The following is a 26,637-nucleotide window of genomic DNA, read 5'->3' on the forward strand; positions in this document are numbered from 1 at the left end:
TCTCCAGGCTTTAAGGTCTTTCAATGCTTTTCTTTGGACTTTGGCTGCTTTTTCACTTATTTTTAGTCCAGTTGTTGTGTTCTTTTTCTTTGTTAAGCCATTTAACACTGACCTATGACCCATTTAAGCATCAAACAGGCTCCTAACCCGAGAGATGAACCGATGTTGTGTCGACACATAACAGATAACATAGCAAAGAACCAGTTTTAAATAGTATCGTGTTCCCTTTTCTTTAGTTTCATCTATGAAAAACACCAAAGATAACGCAGTTTGACAGAAAATAGTATTTTTGCTCTGACAAGCTGATTCCCAAAGAGCTATTATCTGAAAATTTGGCATATCTCAGCATGGTGTGCAGTGTGTCCTTAAGACATTTCAGGAAACTGGACGAGTGGAGGACAAAAGAAGAAGTGTGAAGAAGTGCCTAAAAAACCATCTCCAGCAGATGAACAGTATCTGAAAGTGATGTCCTTAAGAAAGAGGAAAAAATCCAGCAAAGACCTGAAACAGGACCTGAGAGATGCATCTGGACCTTCAGCTGATCCTTTACTGTTGGACCAAGCCTCATCAGAAATGGTCTCCATGGAAGGGTGGCTGTCAAGAAGCCATTCTTAAGGAAGGGAAACGGGGAGAAAAGGCTGAGCTATGCCAAATGACACAAGAAGTGGACTGAAAATCAGTGGCAGCAGGTCTTATGGAGGGATGAATCCTCCCCAGAGCCCGGACCTCAACATTATTGAAGCAGTGTGGGATCATGTTGACAGAACAAAGAAGAAGAGCTTTGGGATGTCCTTCAAGAAGCCTGGAGAACTGTTCCTGAATTCAAGGAATTTTATGATAATCAGGACCTTTTACAGAGACGAATGCAGCACAGAGAGCAAACCTTCATCAGTCATCAATGGAAGCTGTTTGCCAAGCTTTGTTGTGCTGCCTCTATCCCTTCTTTTCATCTTTGAATCTTAACCAAATCTGAATGAGTTAATTTGTCCTGTCTGTCGCTTTATGAACCCCACAGAATTATCTCTAAGCTGGAGTCTCAGGTGAAGCAGCTGGAGCACGAGAACCAGACCAGGGCCCGTTACTCTTCCCACAGTAACACACAACCCTCTGGGGCTGGGTAAGCTCTGAAAAAGTCATGTTTGTTGTCAGGGAATACCTAAACTGGGTGTATAACTTTCTCCACAAGTAAAAACAAAAGCCATAAGAATTATTTAAAGGATTTTGAATTATGTAAATGTTCTGAAACTGTTGAATGCTTACCCTAAAATGCCTGCAGTCTTTTCTACCATCCGGACCTGCTGCTGTCACCGAGTAAGAGCAAGACAGAGCCCGACGTCACCCGTAGGAAGTCGCCTTGTTCTCTGTCTGACCAGCTGAACGGTGGCAGGAGATCGCCGTTCCCGCAAACCAACCAATCGAGCGTCCACGTGAGGTCACCGTACCCGTTAAAGGTTCAGTCGTCAGGAAGTGGGAGCTCTGTGGACGCCTCTTCAGCTGGCGGGAGCTGGAGGTAAGTTTTAACATTTTTTTTTAATAAATCCTTAATGATTTTCCATGATGATTTGTAAATTAGTTACTGAGCTCCTGGTCTGCAGGTGTGCGTCCCCTCCGGAGTGCGAGCAGACTCTGCCTGAGACCAAACACCAGGAGCAGAGCGCCGGTCAGAGGGAGGCTGGTCGGAGGGAAGGATCCAGCCCCCTGACGCCCATGATGAGGGCCTTGATAGAGCTGGAGGAGACCAAAGCCACAGAAAGCCGGGCCCCCTGTAAGCACCACAGAACTCTTACTCATTCACTTTTTTATGTAAGCTGACAGTAGTTGCTGATATTGCACTCCTCGAGGCGGTTTCAGCTGCTGCAACCCATGTCTGTTTACAAACCAGTTTTGGAAAAAATCCATCCAGCCGTTTGTTATCTTCAACTTATCCGTGGTCGGGTCGCAAAGGCAACATGTTCAGGAGGGAACCCCAGACATCCCTCTCCCCAGCAACACTTTCCAGCTCCTCCTGGGTGATCCTGAGATGTTCCCAGGCCAGAAGGAATATATAATCCCTCCAGTGAATTCTGGGTCTGCCCGGGGGTCTCCTTCCAGTTGGACATGCCCGGAAAACCTCTAAATGGTTGAGTTCCTCGTCTTATCTCTAAGGCAGAGCCAAGCCACCTTCTGAAGGAAACTCATTTACTCATTTCAGCCACTTGTATCTACGATCTCATTCTTTCGGTCACTACCCAGATCTGGGACCAGCGGTGAGGATTGGAACAAAGATGAACCAGTAAATCTAAAGCTTTGCCTTCCAGCTCAGCTTCCTCCTCACTGCTTACGGAGCCCCAATCCGTCTGTCCACCTCTAACTCCAACTCTTTTTTTAAGTACCACTAAAGCTTATGCTGATCAAGAGCTTCAAGCCTCAGCTGCATTCATACAAAATCTGGCAATGTGGCGCCTTCATACAGAGTTGTGCAGAGTCCGTTTTAGAAAGTAGGTGCTGTGACTCAATCAGAGAATAATGTTTTGTTCTAATGATCAGTACAGAACGTAACCCTGGTGTAAATGACCACATATTAACTCGGGATGGGGTTTAGAATCTATTGTTAGGTGCATCACGATGCGGACATGGGCGATTCTGACTCGATTTACAACTGTCAGAGCCTGATTATCTAAATGTTGCCTGATAAACTAACTTTGAGGAACGCAAAAGGCGGAAGTGTGTAAGCGCAGCGTCTGGATTCATAACGGAGTCGTGAGGAGATTGATAAGAAACTAATACAAACAGCACCCTCTGCACTAAAAGCCAGTGTTTGGAAGCAGTTTGGCTTCCATGAATTTGAAGGTAAAGATAACTCGGACACGAGAGACCATATTAAACGTTTCCACCCGGAGGTGGAAGAAAAACAGCCGGTGGTACCTGTCATCGCTAAGTGAAAAGGCGAAGTGAATTACAAAGTCCTCTCCAACTTTTCGTTCCAACCTCTCAAAGTTATTACTCTGACATTGTTTGAAGTTTTTGATTTAAATGTGAATGGGGTTAGTTTTTGATGCATTAAGCTTAAGTGCTTGATAAAAGCATGAAGAAAACAATCTATTAGACGTTTGCTTAAATTGAAATGTAGGTTTTTGAGTCTAAACACATTAAAACAGGCTCTTACTGAGCTACAACCTTGTTGGACTTTTAACTTACTGATTAATGTTCAGACTTCTGCTCCATTCCTTGTTTTTCCCTGACATTTTCAACATGAGAAGACGCAACCTCGACTTTGGATGGTAAAATGACTGAGGAAACAGTGGAAAGGCAGGACAATAACTTTTATGATTTGATGGTTTAAAGCAACACTTGAAATTGAATTTGTTTGTTTTTTTGCTCTTTGGCTCCCCCTACAGTTGTGAGCTGTAACATCACGGTCATATGTCTGTTTCTCTGTCCGAGCCCTGTGTACGCACAGCCATACACATGAATTTATTGTCATTTTAAAGAGGCCACAAAGACACAAAAACAAAATTGTGAGATGCAGGACTGAAAACCAAAGTCTGGGGCAGCTTCCGGGAATGTGCTCCTCAAAGTCTCACTCGCATAGTTTTAAGGCTCACAAACTTTTCTAGTCTTGCTTTAATGTTATATTTCAGGATTTTATTATTTTTTTTTTCCATCAGCATCTTAATTTCTGACTTCCTCTGCCTGACGTTTGTGTCTTCAGGGATCGGCCATCAGAGGACAACCGTTGGGTTTGTGGAGCGGCGACTCAAAGATACGATTCTGGAGCGAGTCGAGCTCCCTCAGGCGGACAGGGAGGCGATCAAACCTGGTGGAGGCGTGTCTGGAACCGAACGAGGAGGACCGAAAAGTCGTGGCGGAGCGGAGAGAGCTGTCGCTCTGCTGAGAGCTCAGAGGAGTCTGTCTCCAGAGGGCCACAGATCCTCCTCTCTGCCACCCCCAGCACACAGAAACATACCCACAGCTACACCCAGTGAGTAATCCTGGGGTTCGAATGGCCTTTAATGCTTAATAACCTTCCACACTGAGTTTTAAATGTGAAGGAAAGAAGCTTTGATGCTTCCATTAAAAATCTCCTTTAGAATTAGAGACACTGGAGCATCCTTCATCAGAGTAAAGGAGATGATTTCATCCCACAAGGCGATGTTCAAATATTTTCAAAGTCACACTAATGCTTAGTTTATGCTTCTCCGTAACGTGACGTTGTCATTGAGCATTTGAAGTTCTGCGTCGAGGGAACACGTTGCTCTGCAATTCACCATGCTGCTAGGGGGGTGTGGCTTTGTGCTTGTGTGGTTTCAGGGGTTATAGCCGAATCCTTGCTTTTTCTTCCGGTCACCATTAACAACAGTAAACAATGGCAACCGAGGTGGAGCAGCTGTATTTGCTGTTGGAGCTCATCAATATTCACCGTAGCTACGCCTTCGAAATGACTGAGAAGTGTAAACTACGCCTAACTGGGTTTTATTTTGGTAAAAATGAGGATCGCAAGGGAAGTTTCAGTTGAATAGTCTTTAGCAGTGCTGAAGAATTAAGCTTCCAATCTTTCCCACTGAGGGCAAGAAGAAGCTTTTAGGAAAAGACATACGAGATGATTCTTTGCACTGATCATACCTCTAGTTTTTGAAAATTCCACCTAAATACAACTTATGTTACTTTTGACATAAAAATCGTATCAAGGTGACTTGTCTGAGGTTATTGCTCAATTTCTATCCTCATTCTTTGTTCAAACATTTAGTTGAAAGGCACATGCGGTATGTGTGTGGTTGTATCCGCTTTTTCCTCCCTTAATAATGAAATAATGAAAACTATTATAAGTAATTATGTGCTTTTTTATGCTTTTTAAATTCACTTGTTTTCAAAAGCAAAGAAATAAAACAGTATTGTGCACGAAGAAGATTACATATTAGCTGCAACTGTAATTGGACTTAAATATGAAGGAGTGGAATACATGCTAAAGTGTCAAGTTTAAATTGTTTAGAGGAAAAACTGTTTTACTGTATATGATGTATATGAAAGTATTGAAACATTTATCATATATCATCTGTCTTTCTTTACCTCTGAGAGACTCTGCCTCTCTAAGGTGCTCTCTTCATACCCAACCATGTTGCTGACATTACTAACCTAATTAGTAGTAACACGTTCCTCCGGCTGTTTCTCCATAATACCACTTACTTTTCCAGCTTTTTGTTGCCCCCGTCCCAACTTTTACGTGACGTGTCGCTACCATTAAATTCAGTATCAGCTGCTATTTTTCATGTAACTGTAAAAAATGCCCCACTTCGAACATTTAATGTTTTCTAAGTTCTATTCTTTATAGAATAGTGGTTTGTGAGATCTGCAAATCGTTACATTCTGTGTTTATTTACATTTGACAGCTTTTTTTTTGCAGAATATCTCCCACACAGGTAAACTGAGCCCTCCTAAAATAAGACGAAGGGCCTGATGAGGTAATTTTTGATGAACGTTGCTTCAGTTTTAATGATGCGCTTCTTTCTTCCATCCAGCAAAGAGAGAAACGTTACTCAAGCCCCTGTCTGCCAAGTCCAGCCCTAAACGCTGCCCCTCTGAGAACTACTCCACTGCTTTTGGTCACCTGATGCCAAGAGAGGAACACCTGCTGCAAAAGTGAGAAAAGTCCCACTTGTATCATAAAGAGAGAGCAGATAAAGCTCCGTCCAGGCAGGGACTTCACAGCCAGGACTTATTTACATGTTATATGTCAGACGGTGTGAGTATGTCTGAAGTCCTTCTGAAATAGAGCTCAGGAGCTTGATCCCTTGATGTGACCGTTGTGCAGTTTGGTTGGAGATTGAATAACAAACTTAGGTTTTAGTGGAGCTGGTTTATCTAAACTGGTTTGAATGTTTCCCCATCAGTGTGGCCGTAAAGTCTCTGTTGTGGGGGCTCAACAATTAAAGGTGACAAGCTAAGACTCCAGCCTGAAAACAGACTGTTTAAGATGAGGGCTCGAAATGGAGCAAAGACGAGACGCACGGTGCTTACAGCAACAGCCTGTGTCAAACATCACAATAAGGCCTCAGAAAATTGGGTGAAATGGTTAAAGAAAGTGCTTTAAAGCTCAATTATGACCCCTTTAAACAAAACATTGTGTTTATAGGTAGTATTATGAAAGAAAACCTTTTTTCTGTGCTTTCTATCCTCAAAAACACAAAGAAAACATTTGTGGGGATGATTTAAAGGTCTGTGGAGAAGCAATTAAAAAGTAGATTATTAAAAGATGGTTCAATGATATAACAAGATGAAGGAAAAGGGATAAGAATGTTTTTTGTCTACAGATGTGGTTGATATTAAAAGAGTAATTATGAGTTATGGGTGTGATGATAAATGACAAATTAACCTGGAAATCAAGCAGAACTTACTTAAAGACAAAGTTACCCAAGAAATATCTTTTATTTTGAGCAAAAATGGCATCTTTTCCAATTCAAAAGGTTGCGATTTGATTCGATATCGATTCAAATCATTCACTTTCAGTACAAATTTGGCTCGGCTAAGGAAGAGGTTTTGAAGAAATTTAGCTGAGATACATTATTTAAAATGTTTCTTTTCTTTTGTCAGCTCCTCTCGGTCGGCATACCTTCAAAAAGAACCTTTTCCTGCTTTTATAATCGAGTGAAATAAAGTGAAATACCGACTTCTTGTTATATAACGGTTATTTGTTGGATTGTAAATACAATAGACGGCACTTCTGTGCTGTCATGTACCATTTTTGTTTTTTGAATGTGTGTCTATTGTTTAAAAACAGACAAACCAACTATAAGCACAGTGAATCTGTGAATGAATTAGTAAATACTCATCCAAGGTCTCGTTTTGGGCTGTTTACAGAGTCGATGGGCAAGTCGACAAGAGACGTCACTCGTTCCACAGTGGCAGTCCCAGAAAGAGACTCCAGTTCACGTCAGCAGATAAAGACGGTAACATTTGTCATTTTAATCCAACCTCCAATCTTTTTAGATCACACTGAGTAACATTGTGAGTGCGATGCTTAAAATGTTTTACTGTCCAGGATAAAAATAAGAAAACTCCTGTGGTGGTGTCGTGTCTAAACAGATCTAAACAGAGTGTTGATTCATTGAGTTTTGACTGTCCACAGTGATTATTTTAACTTCATCTACTAGGAGGCAAGTACCTGGTTAACATTTTAAAGGATTAATGAGGATTTATTTGCATTTTTTTAGATGCGAAACGGCCAAACTGAGTCTGCATGAATAAGTAAACCGTTTAAAGGCTTTTGTCTGAAAGTTTGGAGAAAAGAGACGGCATTGAAAACTTTTCAGGTCTCATGCATTATTTATTCATTGGCGGTTTTGTTCAGAAGGAGGCGTGCATGACATTTTATACAAATAGCCTCTGGATTGGATTCGTCTGTAATGCCTGGAGGAATTTAAATCCTGGGACAAGCAGATGTAGACCCGCTGAATAGGACAGGTCTAAGGAGAAAGTTCGATCCAAACAATGACACTGAAGGGTTTTACAGACATTTAAGGTGACATATTCAGGAGAAATCCCTTTTTTTTTCCTGTTCCTGGTAGCATATATCAGGATGTCTGAAGTCACCAGCAAGTGTAAAACTCCCTAAAGACACAACCCAGGCTTTTCTTTTAGTTCCCCTTTGTTTGAAAGTTCCTCATTTAAGGAGTCTTAATTGAGACAGACTCATGCTAAAGAAATGTGATTCCTTTATTCCAGCTTCAGAGTTCATAATTATTACTTAAAAGTTAGTGATCAGGGTGATGCTCTGTTACTTTCACAGCTGAGGGTTCAGCTTGTTATCCCTCCCAACAGGAGTCAGATGGAGGGTCCCGTTAGGTCCCATTAGAACGACCTCTGAACCCAACACGGCTGCCTCGTGCTTAAAAAGTGGCGACCGTTGGCGTGAAAAACCCATTATGAGCACGTTTGTCAGTTTGAGTCTCATTAAATCAGTGGCACATCATCTATCAGTGAGCATGCTGCTGTGGCTTTTTATATGTACAAACCACACAGTAATATGTTCTAAACTTTGACAGTTAGCACAACAACGTGCTGCTGGTTTTCCAGCTTCCGTCTGGATCGCACTCAGCTCGGGTGTGACTTCCATTTTCCAAGGAAAATGTGACGCAGCATCAGTTTTAACTTGGTTTCTGAGTTGGACGGGCTGATCTGGGACCAGCTGGTTTGGTGCGGGGCCCATCAGAACCTCCAACAGAGGAGGAATCATGTTGCCACGGCAGCTTTGAAGCAGTCACATGCCCCATAAGATGCTTCTGTGACGTCACATTCTGGAAGCGTGTAAGAGGCAGAGCTCTGCAGAGAACTGTGAGGACACGAGTGTTTTTTTAGCGCCACGCTCAAGATGTACAGAGAGACGATGGAGAAACTGAGAGCCAAACATCTGCACTCAGACATCTGCAGCCTGTATCAGCAGGAGATCAAGGCCCTTTACAGGGAAATGGAGGCTGTTCAGCTGGAGAAGAACGACCTTAAACTCCACTACGAAGACCTGATCTCAGCTGAGAGGAAGGAAAAAGAGGCTTTGCTCCTGGAGATTCGGGAGCTGAAGAAAGCTGGAGGTGTGAACAAACACCAGGTGAGCCGAGTTCAAGTGGAGGAGTTGAAGAGGAAACACGAGGCTGAAATGCAGATGCTCGCCATCGACTTCAACGTTGAACTCAAAGATGCAAAGCAGGAGCTGGAGAATCTCCACAAGGAGCTCCAGAAGGAGAAAGAGCTGAGGGCCCAAAGTGAGGCCGGAAAACTGGAGGCTGTGGAGATCGCAGACGCTCTTATGGAGTCACTGGAGAACTTCCAGAAGGTCTCTGAAGAGCATCCAGCTGCGGTCGGGTCAGATGAAAGCCATCAGGACACGCTTCATCTTGATATCCATGAGCTGCTGCCGATGCTCCACAGAGAAAGACGTCTGAGGTACCGAGCAGAGGCTGAAAACCTCAATCAGTTCAACCTCGTAGAGGCCTTCTGCGAGGAGTCTGAACAGGAGCTCCAACAAGAAAAGCAGCTGAGAGCAGCGGCAGAGAGGAGCAAACTGGCCAGAAGGAAGCCGTCCTGCCACATCAGAGGAGGAAGAAGAGCTGACTGATGAATGCTCATTAACTCTTTCTAAGATTCATTTTTCAAAACATGTACATAAAACAGTACTAAATAAAAATAAAAAACAGAACTATAATCCGGAATCTGATCAGTTTTCATAGATGAGGGACAAAAAACAACTTCTGATACTTAGAATGTAATATTTTACATTCACTGTATCGTGTTTCCTCCATTTAATCATTTTTAAAGGTGTAAATTTCTCCTCTGAACTCGGACTGTTTAGCACCTTAAATCTTTTAACACAACAATTTGAAGCGTTAAGTTGATCTTTTGCAAATGTTTGAAATATAATCACAAATATAAAGGACAGACTTTAGTGAGAGCTCAAGCAAGTATTTCCAATAGTTAGGGTTCAATAATTGTGATTTTAACACGCGTGTCTTCACTCCTGCTGTGATTCTAATTGAGCTTTTATTCATTCAGTTAAAAAGCTTTATGATCAATTCTGAACAGTATTTATTAAAGATGAGGAATGGATACCAGACAAGTTTTCAGCTAATAGCTCTTTGGGAATCGCCTTGTTGGAGCAAAAATCCTATTTTCTGCCTGTCAAACTGTTATCTTTGGTGTTTTTCATAGATGAATCTAAATGGAAGTAATATATGAAGAAATGGGGGGGTAAAGCAGGATTGTACGGAAGACGTGTTCCTGTCTGCTCATAAGAAACTATAAATTCTATGTCGTCTTCCTGTTTTCAGACCTTCAGGAGCAGGAGTCCTCATGTAGCGTGAAACCGCTGGACGGGAACTCCCAGCTGGGTTGGGAGGAGCAGCGAGTCTTCAGTGGACCGGACCTGCGGGACTCCTGCGAGGACTCGGCTCTGCTGAGCCTCAACAGGCCGCAGTCGTTGGCCGAGGCAGAGCGACTTCTTGACGAGCTGACGCAGGAGAAACTGCAGGTGGGGGTCGCTGCTTCGCTACGTCAGCAGAATATCACTCCGCACTTTACAGGACTTCTGAAACTCGGCCGAAGTCCAGTGCTTTGTCAGTTTCGTGCCGTTTTTGTGAGTAATTGGTCGACTTTTGTTGTGCAGATTGAGGCAGCTTTGAGCCGGATGCCTGGAGCAGGCAGCAGAGTGAGTCTCCAGACCCGCTTAGATGAGGTGAGACACCAGGAAACACTCACCGAGCGTGTTGGTATCATTTACTAATGCTGCTGAAACTCTCAGTATCCTGAAGCATTTGTTTGCTGTTATTGTTGGATCTTTTTATTTGTTTAGGACAAAATGTTCAGCAGATGTTTAGATGTATTTCAAAAGTCCACTTTTGGCTAGAAGTAACACAGTTATTCAAAAATGTTCAGTAGTTTGGGGACCTTTACCGTTCTTTTCCCCTCATTCCATTCCAATGCATCCAGCCCGACACGTTGGTTGATTTTCAGCGAAGATTTTAAACCGTTCACCACCCTTATTAAAAATAAATGTACTAAACATGTTCAATTTCATCATATTTGAGTGTACTTGCAGACCAGATCCCAACTGTTTTAGTCGATAAACTTCATTTTACTAATCAAGCTTGTAAATTAGTGCATCGACCAATCGGCCATAACATTAAAACCACTGACAGGTAAAGTGAGCAACACTTCTCATCTTAATCCACTGCAATGGATTTCACTTTGACACCTCCCACAATCCCTCCCACCCACCAGCCGTACAGTATGGCAACACCCCCCACCCCCATGAGTAGGTTTCTGCAGAGGGAACAGTACTGAAACAGTACTGAGACCTGAAAACAGCTCAGAAAGAAGCATGTCAAAGAGCCTCCGACCTCCAAACCCTCCAGATACCAATCTGATGGGACCTGTAGATTACAACTAAAATCTGCTAAACAGCAAAACTACTTCCAAAAACTTCAAGTTAACTGGTCAGTACGACGCCTTTTAAGTTTACGAAGCTTTAGTCTGACTGCAGGTTGGCTCAGATATGATGAAATTTGATGCATTTTTCACCAGAGAAGACAGGGTTTGATGTTTTGCTCGCTGGATTAATCGAACTCCTCCTCAGGTGGCCTTAGAGAACCGTCTGGAGAGACTGAATCGCGAGCTGGGATCCATCCGAATGACTCTGAAGAGGTTCCACGTCCTCCGTTCTTCTGCCAACATATAGCAACGTCAGTGTCTGCTACGACTTCGTGTTGCACTGATTGTCCTCCGCTCCCATCTGTACAGCAGCTCCTACCAACATCTTTTTATACGTATTACTTATTACTCTGGGATACTTTTTTTATATGTCGGAAAAAAATATTGCAATTTTTTTGGATTTCTATTTTTAGTAAGACGCAGATTTGTAAAGTCGTTTACTTTTTTAGTCACTGAAATGTTCAAATAACGGACGTGTTTTACCACATTAAGTAGATTTTTAAATATCAGCGATCAGAGCAAAGACATTTCTTCACCTGGGAAGTTTCACTGCCATTTTATAATTTTGTTCACAAACATTGATGTTTTGTCCTTTTGACACGATACACGTGTATTTATTCATGTCAAAGTTTGAACTCCTCATCAGGTTTTACGTTTCACTTTGGGCCAAACTTAATGAACTTGAAGGAAATATTTGTTTACTTGAATCGAATGCCTTTTGTTCCTTTGTTTACTTTCCATTCCTGCTTGTCGTTTATTTGCTTTGTGATTGAATTTTGCTGCAGAACCGGACTCTCCTTATCAGAACCAAACCAGCACATTTCACTGTTTGTCCTTCAGCGAGGATGATTGTGCATGAAGTTTTTTTTGTTTTTTTTGTTTTTTTTCTGCTTCCTTTGTTTTATTGTTTTCCTACAATAGCAAAACTTTCACTGGACCTGTAATGTTGTTGCACAATAAATGAACCTTTTTTTTGTAATAACTAGAGATGTAAGCCTTTTTACTTTTTGCACCTCATCAGAACCGACCCATTTATTATTCAAATAGTGTAGTTATTCTATAGAACTGCAGCAAATTACAAAGAAATATGATTGAAAGTGGAAAAAGTTACTACTAATTATTCTTAGTGTGTGGCATTCTATAAAAATTGAGCATTAAAGCAACTCTAGAGAAGTTTGTGAACCTTAAAACTAAGTCCCTCTGACTAATTTTGTAGTAAACAGACTTCTGTTATGAACATTTCTGAGCCTGAAACAGCATTAGAGCAGCTGAGATACCGCAGTTTACGACTTTGGTTTCCAGCCCTGCACCATTTTGTTTTACTTTAAAGTCAATTGAGGTTTACTCTGGCTTTCTACTGCATCTTTTTTATCTTGTTTAACTTAACAAAACTTCATGTACATGGCTGTAAATGTGCAGGGCTTGCATTGAAATAGTTTTTTATGACGGTGGTGTTACATCCCACAACTGTTGGGGGAGCCAAGGAGCAAAAAATGACCAAATCCTTTAGTTTTACTTTAAATTTATAGTTCAGAAACGAAAATGCTTAACAGTAAATCAGACTCTCAAGGAACATGTTTACGTGAATGAGGTGCCAAATATTTAAGACAGACCTAATGTGACAGTAAAAAGTAAAAACAATAAGAATGTGGTTCAGAACAATAAAAAAAAGAGCGTTCTTAGCACTGTCTTGTTGAGTTTACCACAGACTTCCTGGGAAATAGTGGAAGGTTAAACAGAAAATACACAGACTATCCCTTTATAACCTGGACTGAAATGGGACGGGGCGAGGGAGATGATAAATCGGTCCCAGCTGTGAGCTGCAGGGAGGGGACAAAAAACAAATTACTCTCAAGTGTTACTGCTTTTGCTTGATTTTCCAGCGGGAAAATTTGGCAAACGTGCGCGATTGCGCCGCTGGGGGGCGCCCTTCCTCTTTGCTGTCCATCAGGAGGCTGTCCTTGTGTCTGATGTCACTGTTCACCTGAGTAAAGATCAGCTGCCGGGCAGCACGAAGCAGGCTGAGACCCGGACGGAGGGGCGGTGGTGACAGGCGAGCACACACCGGGGACTGAGCGCTGTGAGTGGGGGAATTAAACATGAAGTTGACGCTGTCGGTGGGTTCCTCCGATTACTGCGATGAGGAGATCCGGCTGAGAAGCTGCAGGTGAGCCGCCGCTGATGATGTTAATCAGCTGCTAATTAACATACACCCACCTCTCATTAATTAGATTAATGACGCGAAGCAACAGCTAATGAGCAGCAGTGTGACCTCAAGCTGGCCGCATGGGGTCCATAAATCTGGTTCTGATCTCCAGCTGGGCTGCATGAACACAGTTATGTTGTCTGGTATCAGACCGGGAGCCCGAAGCAGAGATTTTGTGTCTGTTTTTTGTGATTTTTTTTTTTCTGATAGTTTTGTTTGTTTTAGCTCTTAGTTGTGGTCTTTCTGGTGATTTTTGTAAATCTTTTTCATGTCTGTGGTCATTTTGTGCCGTATTGGATTTGTAAAACTCGGATGATTTAGCGTCTTTTTGGTTATTTTGAATCCTTTTGTGGACGTTTTATTTGCAGTATTGGGCATTTTTATATTTCTGTTTATTTCTTTTATCGCTTTCTGGTGATTTTTGCTAGTCTTTGTGGTTGTTTTTCATATCTTTTGTGGTGTTTATGACGTTTTGTGGTAATTTCGTGTCTTATTTTTTTTTTCTATAACTTTTCCAGCTAATTATTTTTTCTTTTTGTTGTCCTCCTGCATGTCATCCTTTGTGAATATTTTCGTGCGGTTTGGAGGATTTTGTGTCTTTGTGATTGTTTTGCATCTTTGTGTTTTTATGCCACTTTTGTAGTTGTTCTGTTTCTCCCTCTGTGGCTTTATGTTGCTTTGATGCTCTGATCATTTTGTGTCATATTGAATATCCAAAACTGTTCAGTATCTTTTTAGTCATTTTTTTAATTTATTAATTTTTAATCCTTTTGTGGACATTTTATTTGCAGTTTGATGCATTTTGTGTCTTTCTGGTAATGTCTTTGATCTCTTTCTGGTGATTTTTCTTTTGTGTGTTTTGCATCTCTTTTGTGGTTCTTCTTTGTGTCTTTTGTAATGGAAAATTTTATTTAGCCTTGTCTCATCATGCTTAAATCACTTGTAAGACTTGATATTCATTCCCAGGCATTAGATGCACCAGATGTTACAGTACAATATATCTTTTGTTACTTGTGACACTTAGTCTCTCTTTCCCAGGCACGAGAGAGATAAGATGTTTCCAAGCAAACAATTCTGTATTTCATTGTTCATTTTGGTTTGTGCACTCCACAAGGCCGTCCTCATCAGGAGATAAGAAGAAGTTAGCTTGCATGGTCTGATACGTAGACATTCGGGTATAATACAACATGCACTGAAAATGTAAGTCAGAGCTACACTCTGACACAGGTGCTCTGTGTCGAAGTGTAGCTCTCTCTTGTACAATAACTGTTCCATAAACCTGTGTTTTTCACCTTAACAGTGCTTGGATACTCATTTTTATTTTTTGCACCACACTTTCTAGTTTTTTTCTGTTCGTCTTTTTGTTTTCTGCATCCCTTTGTGGATATTTTCATGTAGTCTTTTTGTTGTAATTGATTTATTTAGGAGTTGTACTTCTTGTCTTTATGGTAATTTTTTTTTGGTAGTTTTCAGTTTTTTGGACATGTAGTGTCACTGGTTATTGTTTAAAATCGCTTTTTTTCCCCCTTGTAGTTTAAAGTGTAATTCCAGCAAGAAAAAGAAATTACACTGTATCCCCCTGACCCCTCTCATCTATATATCAACCAGTGTGTGTGTGTGTGTGTGTATGTATATATATATATTTGCATTGCTATACTTAAATGTGTTTTCTTGGCACATTGCAACATCTGTTGAGCAGGTGTTCAGAGGAATACATGACAAACGAAATACTTCTCCACTCGTTAACAAAACCGGGCATTAAGTAATTAAGAATGCACAATCAGCAGTGTTCAACATTGAACTCAATTCTTCATTTCCTAAGTTTGTATCAATTTGGTTGGCAGAGTGGAGTCAGTAAATCCCAGCTGACTGACTCCTTCTTCTCTGCACTGTACCAAAAACACACTTGTGTCGATAGGTAATGAAATTACACCTATTTACACGCACATTATCCCGTTCATCCTGTTTTATGCAGACTACTAGAGGTGGAGCGATTAGGCCCTGAACGCTTAAGAAGCTGTTTGTGTGGTCTGAAACTACCTTTTAACTTATTTATACAGACGCTGCCGTGGAGCCAAAACTCTCCAGGAACACATTTGGAAAGCTTCTGTCAACCCGACTGTGCGTACGCATCTTTTGAAGAATAAGTGTAGCTTTAAGATTTCTGTGTGGCACGGCAGAAAATGAATCTTTCTGTGGATATCCAAAGAAACGATACTGCAGAGTATGCTGTAGGCTAGGGATGCCTTGTTGTTGACAAATCACTATGCTGTTGGTGTGTTTGTTTATAAGGTCTTGAGAGTTAGGCAAGATGCAAAGTTTCAATCTGCCCAATGCGTTCTGGACAAACGCGCACTTGTATGTACCGAGCATGAAATCGGTAGATTCATTAAGAATCTATTGGGAAATATTGATGCTTACAGTATGTTATTTTCTAACACGTTAAAACCGGTGGCTCAGGAGGCTGGTTGGGCAGAGCTCCAGCAGCCTAGCGGCTCATCCATCATTCTACATTGGCAATGCAAAGACTGTATGCGCCCCTAAATGCAGGATGAGTCATCCATATTTTTCAATTGTTTTCTAGAAAATGATTAACTCTTGAAATACTGTTAAGAATACAGGTTCTGTACTTGCAAAATAATAATTTATTTTCTACACTGGTGTAAACGTGACCCAGAGCCAATACTTGCTACTGATGAGACTAAAATGATGTTTATCTGAGGTTTGTGCAATGCAGCTCTCCTATCTGTGCAACCAATCAGACCCCTTTGCATGATGTACTGGTCCTATTTTCTCTTATTTCAGGCTTGTTGTGAATGATTTGAATGTGTTCAGTGGGGAGTGAAAGAAGATGGAGCTTCACAGGATCTGATTATAGAGCCAAAATGATTAGGTTTGCTTTAATGAATGCTGTTAGGAAGTAGCCACTGCAGAAAGAATGAGTCATAGTATTGATTGCCGCCCCCACTTTCCTCTCCTCTCTTCATCCATCCATCAATCCACCCATCCATCCATCTATCCATCCCCTACAAAGATTTTTTTTTTTAGAGTTACCATGAAGCCAGGCTGAAGGCTGCTTAATAATAACAGCAAGACTCCAGCTTTGGAGGGTGGGTGGGGGTCTTGTCACGAGCAGCCACGTCATCTCAGTGTGTGAAATCTATTTTTAGCAGCGTAAACAGAGGGATTCCAGCCCACTGATCACGGCTTCTCAGTCAGGATTGAGTGGGGAGCGGCTGCTGGAGTGTGTATGACGTTGGATGTGAACGAGCGACTCTTGGATTAAGGCCTGTCTGTCTGCCTCTGCTGTCATCAGCTCCCCTCCCACCGCTTCAGCTTGTCGAAGCGGAGCGCTGCAAATAGACTCTATCTGCTGCGTTCTCCTCACAATCCTTCCCTACATGCATCCACATTTGAACTATCCCTCGTTTGGAACAGCAAACTAGTGGTTTCACCAATAAACATTGTCACTGTAGTTGATAGCAAAGAAAAGCACTATAAAACCAGGCATCAGGGCACAGCCTTTTGGTCAGCGCAGTAGTTTCACATCTCCAGGAGGTCATTTTGAGTTTTATTCCTTTTTGGTACATTATGGTTGTCTTAATCCTTGTGGTTTTGAATACCTCAGAGTTGTCCTTGTGTGTCACTCATTTGGAGACTCTTTGTGGTCCATCTGTGGACACTTTATGCCTCTTAATGGATCTATTGTGTCTTAGTGTTTCGCTTTTCTTTATTTTTGCTTCAGTGTCAGATTGACATGGCGCCTGTGTCGGTGGCCTACGCCCATAGGATACTTGAGCAACTTCTGCATCGGTTTGTAATAGTAAAATGATTGAGGAGAGCAAAGACGAGATGATCCAAAACAGTGAAATGAGTTTGGTTGGTCTGATTTTTGTGTTCCTATTATTTATTACAGAGAAATTCACTATAGTTTAGTTTATTCACAAGAGTCATCGCAAGGCACTTTAAAGAGAAAATAGACTGTCTAGTTAGTTATCCCAGTTCAATCTAATACACTGTAATCCAACTAAAGTAGAGAAATTATACCTGTTTGACTTATTTTAAAAATGCTTCAGATACCTATTCAATTATGTTCTTTATTTAATTATGTTTTTTTCAGGGATCATACATCATCTGTATCTTGATAAGATGACATAAAATTATCACTCCATTATTGAGGTAGAGGATTAGGAGAAGTCGGGGAAAAAAGCCACAAAAGTGAAAGATATTGTCTCAAGCTGCTCGTCTTTGGTGCTCCTACTAACCCTTTTACCCTCATAATCATCTACATGAATCAAAGTTTGTCTGAAAATAATCGAGCGTCCCTTTTGAAAGTTGCAGCTGCAAGGAATTGTGGGACATAATTAACTCCTTTCCATTCACAAAGGATGGTCAAGTGTTGGCTATGCTAAAAGGAGATGATAAAGGAAGCATCGAAGCTGTTTTTATTAAAAATTTGGGGGATTTTATAAGCTCTTATCAGGGCGTGCCATTTGGATGTTTCTGGATCATTTTATTTAGGAGCCCTCCAAACCTAAAAAGGTTCCAACTCTCTGTTCTCTCTCCTGGGCTGTTTTGAAGCCTCCTTTTGCTTTTCAAAGTATGTCCATCTTTACTTTTTATATCTGCCTTCTGAGTATTTCTCTTGTGGCTTTTTTTAGAGAATAATGACATCCATTTTCATCCTGCGTTGAGGTTGGTTTATGACTGAGTTTTTTTTTTTTTTAGTCTGATTATTTGTCTTTGTAGTTGTTTTGCAACACTGGGAACTAGGAAATACTGGTGTATGTACATAGGTTAAGTTGTTTCAAAGTCCCCCTGCGTGTTCTTTTGGGTTTTTTTCCCCCAAAGTTTTCAGTCTTTATGTGCACTGACAGAAAAAACTAAAACATTTGCTTGTGTAGCTTGTGCAGCACTTTTGCCATCAATTTAAAAAAACAACACGAGACAACTCTATTAAGAGACAAAATTAAGATGAATTACATAAAATAATTAAATATAAACCCAGCTGCCAACATAATTAGTTTTTATCAAGCCTGAGCTTCTACTTTATTATCTTACAATATAGGGCTTGTGCGTCTGAAGAGTGGTATTGGTATTTCTAATCAAGTACGTGCTCTGCTGATGCAAACGGAGGAAGCCATATTTAGACTCATATTATCGGGATGTACAGCTGGCAGTCAGATGGTGCCTTCGTAAGAACCCTTTAAATATAGATCTATACCTCCATGACATCTCCAGTTGCTATGGGATGGATCTGTAAGGACCGATGGGATGGGAGGGGCGGTGGGGTTGAAAGCCATCACGTTTGGCCATGTTTGTGGTGCTTGGTCTGAGCACTCTGTCTAATTAATGGCCCCACGGCTTTGTTCAGATGCAGTGAGGTGTTGTGTCTTCATTAAATATTCAGCCGCACACAGATTCAGAGGTATTGATGAGGCAGAGCAACGAGTTTATTTGATACCTCGAGTGTCGCTGTGTTAGTTAAAAGTAATCTCTCTCTGCGTCTGTTTCCTCAAAGGTTTGACTGATTGCCCACAAGTCTTCAGCTTAGGTTGCAAAGGACATTGTGCATTGTAAATAAATGAATAAATTAAAAAATATTATGTATTTTGTGATGCAACTATAAATACGTTTAGTAACTGATGATTTTAGGTCTGATCTGAAATGGATAAAGCGGGTATAGAAATGGAATGGATAGATATAAAATGTAAACCTCATAGTGTTGTTAGTGGAGTATTAGAGGATTGCAAAAGTCATGAGGGATCATCCTCTGTTGATCAAATGTCTTAATAAGCGATTGTGCCCTTCCATCTTATGGATGTAGATATTTTAATTGGTAGTCTTTGACCTTCTGGTGGCATTAGGTGGAACGTTTTGGGGTCATTTGAAGTATTAGGGTTCATCCTTTTGGTGGTGTGAATGTTAGATCTAAACTTCATGTCAATCTATTCAACATGTGTAAAGCCATTTCACTTACTGGAGGAAAAAAATCGAAATATCACTATAACCCCAAGATTCATCCTGTGGATACCTCGAATATCCTAAATAAAAAAAATAAATAAAAAAAATTATGTCAACATGACTAAAGACATTTCTGTAATATGCTTTCTAATCAAGAGATGGACCTGTAGGACCTTTAGTTTGATAGCTTTTAATCTCTGTAGCAGGTGAAAGTAGCTGAAAGAACCTGGTGTTACTTCCATGTCTGCATCCCTATAATCTACCTGTGGATGGCTGTGTTTCAGCCAGCCTCTGAGGCTGGGAGCTGGGCCAAAAGCTAATGGTTCTGGGTGGAGGAGTTGATCGCCTTACTTTATCTCTAGCTCTTCAAATCTCTCCACTCAATCAACAGCGTGGTCCACCTCTGCTTTCCTTCTGTTTCCTGATGTATTAACGGCAACTTCCACCTCCACCTTTGATTATCAGATGCTTTAGTTACATTTTAGGAACGGCTTTAGTTACATCTGACTCTGCTTGTTGTTCTTTTTCTCGGATGTGCTCTCATCTTTCATTGTTGAAATGTATTTATTAACAATTCTTCTTGTTTTATTGGTGTTTAAATGCATCATAATGACTGATCAGATTGCATTCAAAGGCATTTGTAGCTTTTAAATGAATTAATTGATTCAAAGATTATGTAGAAAAATTCCTTTTTCCTGTTCCTGGGAGCATATATTAGGGTGTCTGAAGTTACCAGCAAGTATAAAACTCCACAAAAACACAATCCTGGCTTTTCTTTTAGTTCCCATTTCTTTGAAAGTTCCTCATTTAACGAGTCGTTCTGTTTTTCATTACAAATTTCTGCTGTCAGCTTTACTTAGGAGCATGCATCTTACAACTACCAGCAGCCTGAGAGGATATAAGAGCCCAGTGGATAAACTATATTTTAGGTTAATGTTCCAGCAAAGTTAGCTAAAGACTGTGTATGTGCAACAAACACTTTTCATCCGACTATTTTAATAACTTGGTCCAGTTTAACGCTGGACTGAAGAAACTGAGCCACAAAGAGGGATCAGTTCCAGCTCTCAGAGCAGGGAGATGGAAGTATCTGAGAAATAATTCTTCATGGTTCATTTAATATTTTATTATTTTTCTTTATGAAAGATGAACAGTATTGTTATCACATTACTTTGTCAACTGAAGCTTTCTTGTTGAACGGTTGCGTTCTATAATTCGGGCAACCTGCAGCTGTGTGGATAAGGTGTGTTTTCAACACACTCTCCTCACTTTCTCACTCTCTCTCCTCACTCTCATTGAAGAGTGTGTACCGCTCTCGGTTACATTGTCGGCATATGATAAAGATGTAGGTCTCCAAGTACAATCGTTTAATGAGGTTAATATATACAGAATGTTTAAACGCAGTAATTAACGGTACACGTGTGTTACTACTACTTACGCTGCGTACATCTCGAGCTTGTTCCATTACTGTTGATAAGAAAGCAGTTTACTAGCATCAGCTGCTAATTTACAGCTACACTGCTAAACTATTTCCCTCTGGGATCAATAGAGTAACTATCTATATCTATATAGAGAGCTGGGGTGTTTTTGGTATGATTGGAGGAATAGCTTTATTATGTTTGGGTTTACTGCACTGAAATGCACAATGGATGCCCAGATTTTGATGACGGGTAACGTACGTAAACACACTGCAACTCCGCTGACCTTGCCAAAAGGATGGGGTTGAGCACTTGCTTAGAACAAAGAGGTGTCAAAACAGGACGGAGATAAGAGCCACTGAGCTTAAACCAACTGGTATTTTGACCAAAGCTTGCATCATGCATCTCAATAAGACCTCAGAAAATTGAGTCAAATTGTTTAAAAGAGCAGAATATATATATATATATATATATATGTTTTTGTTTTTAATTATTATTTAGATTAAGCAGCACGTTCAAATTAGCTGAATAAATCCTGAGCAATGACCTCTCTGGTTTTACCTTTCATAATGTGATTTTAAGTGCCTCCACTAATTACTTTGCATTAATTATCTCCTTTGTGCATGCTCTACTTTGCATGCTGCTAGCTCACCCCTTAAAGCTTCTGATCCTGTTTTTGTTTGCTTCTTCCTGCTGTAGTTTTCCGCTGTCAGCATATTGTAGCTTTAACAGCTTATCTAAATTGTTTGGCTGATGCTGGTTTCATCAAATGAACCAGAATATGAATTTTGATGTCTCAGCCTGCCATATAAATGTGTTAAACTTTTACTTAACTAAACTAAACTTTATCAAACCATAAACTTTTAAAAAACTGAGAAAACAGAGATTAAAAATCTAACCACAATGGCTGCACTTGAATACTCTGAAAGGTTATTGTATTTGAGCATTTTTATTTCCATGGTCACATTTCATAGAAAAAAATTGTACTTTTAGCTTCACTACATCCATCTGACAGCTTTTGTAAATCTGGATGATTAAGAGCAAAACGCAGAAAAACATTGCCATTAAATAGGATTAACAATATATTCTATTTTGTACCTTTTTTAAAGACACACAACATTAAACTTGCATAGATTTAAATCTACTCTAAGTTTGGACTGTTGCTTGGACTAGACAAACAATATACAGAGGTTTTGATTTAGTAAATAACATTAATTAATTTTAAGGATATAGTTACCAAAATGGACGTGACCATAATATGAGTTACCATCCTAAACACATTTACGGTACTTTCAATATTTCAGTACGTAATCCTATAGTTTGTCTGAAGTAACACATAAAATGAATTAAAGTTTTACATGTAATTTAATGTTTTTATTGTGGTTTTACTTTAACTGAAGTAAAATATCTCAGTATCACAAGATTAGTTCACTTTTTATGTTTAATAATCAGATATTATGAAATGCTTGCAAGGGACGAGCCAGCGAGCTCGCATGGTAATGCTAATTGCTAGCTTTAGACTTATATTTGTAATCTTAGTTATGATAGTAAAGGGTATAGGTGAGATGGTGCACACTCTAGGTATGCTAATCACAGGAATGGAGAATATGAAGATGTGTTACGCCATGTTGTGTGCTGGGATGTTAGTAACATGTTGTGAGGAATGCTGTCCAGTTTCCTCCATTTAAGACCATGATTGCCTCGTTAGATTTTGTTTTGCTTGGCTTAAAAACTGTCAAATCTAGTGAAGTGATGAAGAAAGGAAAAAGGGAGAAAGAAGGTGGACCTTACCAGGAGTAATTGAATTGCTTAATGCTGTTCCTGCTAATTAACAAGCTGGTGTTGTACTGAAATCTGACCCCCCCCCCCCCCCCAAAAAAAAAAGAACGTTTTTGGTTAATTTGTCAAAGTAAACTAATTATAATCATGCCAAATAGATTTAACGATATGTATTGTTATATGGAGTCATATAGAGAGGTAAAATGGTGGCTTAGAGAGGCAAAATGAAAACTGTGCCACTGTCCAACTGTATGATGTTTCTGCTGCTTTGTTTTTGAATTTAAGATCAAGTGACGTCAATGAGACCAACGTTAGCTGTTATTTCACATTATTTATATGCAAATAACCTCACGTATGAATAAGCTTTGTATGATTTTTGTAAAGAAATTTTACTCATTGGTTAAGTTATTCTCGCTAGCTTTTAGACCTGATTGTTTTTATTTTATCTTATTTGACTCATTTATTTGATACTTCACTGTTTTATGTTCAGCTGATGTTTATTGTTGTTTTAGAGATGGTTGATGATATTTATATTTGATCAGCTGGCACAGCACCTTGGTCAAATGTGGTTGATTTTAAATGTCCTACAGACATAAACTTTGACTTGGTTGATGTGAACCAATCAAATCAATAGCTAAAGAGAAGTGACACATTACCATGTACGTATGGTCTGTGAAAATTAGTAAAAGTCAGCCTTCAAAGAAAGGGAAAGATTTATGTTTTACAACTTAAAAATCTGTCCAACATTTTGGTGAGAAGTCATCAGTCAGCAAACTGATTTTTCTCCACTGTTTGGATGTGGTGGAAACCTCAGAGTAACCTGCACCGAGTAACCGGAGCCCCATCCAAGCACTGATTAGCTCCCCTCCCTCCTCAGACAGTGATGCATCGCCGTCATTTACCAGAATGCAGTGAAGCGGTGTAATCTGAGAAACGTCACAACTAACTCCAGCAACAGCAGTGTATTTCCTCTCTATCGTCACTCTGCCTCGCTCCCACCCCATCACCCTCATCCCCCACCTCCCTGGGCTAAAAATAGCCTGTCATCCCTCATCACCCAGCCATCACGTCAGGGCTGCTTTCTCTTATTTGCTGCCCATGCCTCTCTTCATGTTGTCATGTTTTGACAGTGTTGGATGAGCACGTTAACAGTGGGTGAACATTCATGTCTTATATCAGAGAAAAAAGACCCCCCCCCCAAGCCAATTTTAGACACAGAAATCATGTATTACATTCTGCTTTTAAAAACCTTTTCTCAAAGTAATGATTAGCTTGGCCTTCCTGAAACCAAAATGAGGAAGGAAATTGCTTCGAAACATCGCTTCTTCTTCTAAATTATTTTTTTTTGCGACAGCACTTCTTGACACATGTTCATTCTTGTGCTCCGACTTCATGTTACTGCACGCATTGACTTGCTGAAACAGAAACGAGCATGACAAGCGTCATCTCGGCTGCTTCATTCACAGGAGAAAGGGTGGAAACAGCTGCTGGAGATGAGCTGCAGGTCAGTCAGTGCCTCTCACTTCTCTCTCTCTCTCTGTGAATATTTTCCATAAGCTGAGCAGGGATGAGTAAACGTTTTGCATCCTGTTTTAGTTACAATTCAAGTAACATTGCAACCAACCAGGAAAAGTACTCGATCTAATGAAATATTAGAATAATGCACTGTGTTTTTCAACCACTTTGAAGTCATGTGAAAATTAAAGTACACCCGCTCACAGCTTTAAGGATTTTTGCATCATCTCTTCACACATGACATTATCTATTTACCAATAACTGATACAAAATGCAGAAATAGTGTGTGGAAAAACTAAGTACACCTCACTGCTTCCACGGGAATTAACAGGGTTAGTAGCAGCCAGGTGTGAGCACCTCTATAAAAGCAGAAGTTTAGTCAGTTTGCTGGTCTGGAGCATTCAGGTGTGTGTTACACACAATGCCAAGGAGGAAAGACATCAGCAGCGATCTTAGAGAAGCAACTGTTGCTATCCATCAATCTGGGAAGGGTTATAAGGCCATTTCTGGACTATTTGGAGTCCATCATTCTACAGAGAGAAAGATTATTCACAAATCAAAAACATTCAGGACAGCTGTCAATCTTCCCAGGAGTGGACGTCCCAGCAAGTTCACCCTGAGGCCAAAAACCCAAAGAGCTACATCTCAGACTCTACAGGCCTCAGTTAGCATGAAAAAGAAAAGAATCAAGGTGTTGCAATGGTCCAGTCAAAGTCCAGACCTCAAGCTGACTGAAATGCTGTGGTGGGACCTTAAGAGAGCTGTGGATAAACCAGTGCTGCAAACCTCAATGAACTCAAAAGTTCCTCCTCAACCATGTAAGACTGATAACGTCATACAGAAAACCATTACTTCAAGTTATTACTGCTAAAGGTGCTTCAACAAGCTGTTGGATCACGGTGTTCATTTATTTTTTTTTATGTGTAACAAAAACACAGAAGTATGGGTTGTATTTGTCTTATTTAGTCCAGTGATTTTAAATCTTGGGACTGGTTCCACTTAAAAGAGTCACAAGATACATCTGTGATCAGCTGACAACCTTTTGAAGATGGTTAAGACAGTAAAAAATGTGTGGAAAGCTGTTATCAGGGCAGCGACACCTGGAGGAATCAGAAACATATGTGATTTGAAGTGTCATGTAATTTATGTACACATGTGATCTGACTAATTCCACTTTGGTTCACTCTGTGTGTTTTATCAGCACAATATTGACAGTTAAGTCTTAAATATTCTCCCCGTTTCTTAAATTGAGATTATGCTAAAGTCTTGAGCATTTTCCTGCGATGCAATAATTAGCTGATGTGAAACGTAAACCTTCCACCGAGAGCTTAACCAAACAGGTGCCACAGTGACGCATCAACAAATGCCACCACTTGCATCACAGCAGCCTCAGTAACCTGCAGCCCAGGCCCGTGTCTGCCATGTGCATGATGAGTAACTGCAGGCTCTGGTGAGGAAAGGTGTGTTTGACGAGATCACAAGTAAGCGGCTCTAATGACAGCAGATGTTGTCACTGTGGAGCTGCGAGCGGCAGGACTGTGGCGCTGATTCTGTTAGCGCTGATCTGCTGATGCTCAGATAAAGAGTGTGTGTGTGTGTATGCTGGGTGGAGCACCCATCAACAAGTCATTTCATGCTGAGGATGTTTCCAGAAATTCCTGCTGCTGCTCCTGCACGAATCTGTAAGCATTGTTCTTATTGCTGCTTGCTGGCTCGTTTTTTCTTGTCTGCTGTAGTAAAACGTCCTCTGGTCGCTTATCGTGCTGGTTACAGTGTTCGAAACATCCTTAAAGACATAGCAGCAGCTGCACAGTCCCCTACAGAGCACGTTTAGCTGCAGGTGGGACATTTTTAACCTGGAACTCACTGAGATGTGTTGGCTGGATGTAGTTAGAGACCTATACTAAGCACAGTCATGTGAGTCGTGAAGTTAATCTTGAATTTTTTAATGTAGCTTGTTTTAGATTGAACAGTTGAGCATCTGAATTTCTGGAAAATAAGTCAGAGCTTCATGGAAAACACTCACAGCTGTTCTGTCTGAAACAACAATTTTACAAGCTTCTTTTTCTTTAATCAGCTCTAAAATTAAAGGATGCGTTCAGAACACTGTTTTTCACTGTTTTTTATATTTTATAAAAGCATTTTGAACATTCCGTTGTTCGCAAGTGGGTAATTCTTTTTCCTGGAAAGGTTAAATCCGTTTTATTCAGAGACACTCCCTCTGTTACCAGCAAATGTAGTTCCTCTTTGTTTGAAAGTTCCTCATTGAACGAGCCGTTCTGTTTTTCATTACAAATTGAAGTCACTCACAGTGACTTTAGGTATGAAAATACTTGTATCTCAAAGTAAAATATGGAAAAGTAGACCGCTGTGTTCACACCGCTGAGGCGCACGGTTACGGCGCCCTGCAAACCTGCATATTCATCACAGCTGCTGATCTGCCTGCGATGCATGTTCTGCACGGCTGTGCCACGACTCTGCAGCCGCCCTCAAACCCGACCACACGTGAGGGAGGATTTGTGAGGACGTGTCAGCTGAGGTTGTGTGAATTTCACCGTGTTTAATGCAGCAAGCGGACAGTTTAATTAGATAAAAGAGGTTTTTATGAGCACTCCTCATCACAGAGAGCTGCAACTACGAGTAAATTCAATCATTTATAGGAGGCAGAAATGCCAAATTTCTCTGATGGCAGCTTAAAATAAATATGTTGGTTTGTCTCTGCTGATTACTTGAGAAAATGATCTGCAGATAAATTCAGTCCAGCTAGGACTAGGACAGGATAATTGCTCTTTTTTTAGTGACTTT

The 26,637-nt window shown here is 40.5% G+C and overlaps 1 protein-coding gene across 1 annotated transcript in view; it reads left to right on the forward strand.

The window, feature by feature from the left end:
* LOC140276902 (M-phase phosphoprotein 9) overlaps positions 1-11,945 on the forward strand; it is a 29,502-nt gene extending 17,557 nt beyond the window's left edge. The window contains exons 16-24 of the mRNA XM_072371751.1: positions 1,016-1,117; positions 1,277-1,510; positions 1,596-1,765; positions 3,692-3,961; positions 5,496-5,616; positions 6,835-6,923; positions 9,795-9,994; positions 10,130-10,198; positions 11,099-11,945. Coding sequence (XP_072227852.1) covers positions 1,016-1,117; positions 1,277-1,510; positions 1,596-1,765; positions 3,692-3,961; positions 5,496-5,616; positions 6,835-6,923; positions 9,795-9,994; positions 10,130-10,198; positions 11,099-11,200 — 1,357 coding nt within the window. The 3' untranslated portion in view covers positions 11,201-11,945. The remainder of the gene's footprint in view (positions 1-1,015; positions 1,118-1,276; positions 1,511-1,595; positions 1,766-3,691; positions 3,962-5,495; positions 5,617-6,834; positions 6,924-9,794; positions 9,995-10,129; positions 10,199-11,098) is intronic.
* The last annotated feature ends 14,692 nt before the right edge of the window (positions 11,946-26,637 follow it).

This window comes from Leuresthes tenuis, unplaced genomic scaffold (assembly GCF_036924035.1).
Source record: "Leuresthes tenuis unplaced genomic scaffold, fLeuTen1.0.hap1 SCAF_19, whole genome shotgun sequence".
NCBI classification, from domain to species: Eukaryota; Metazoa; Chordata; class Actinopteri; order Atheriniformes; family Atherinopsidae; genus Leuresthes; species Leuresthes tenuis.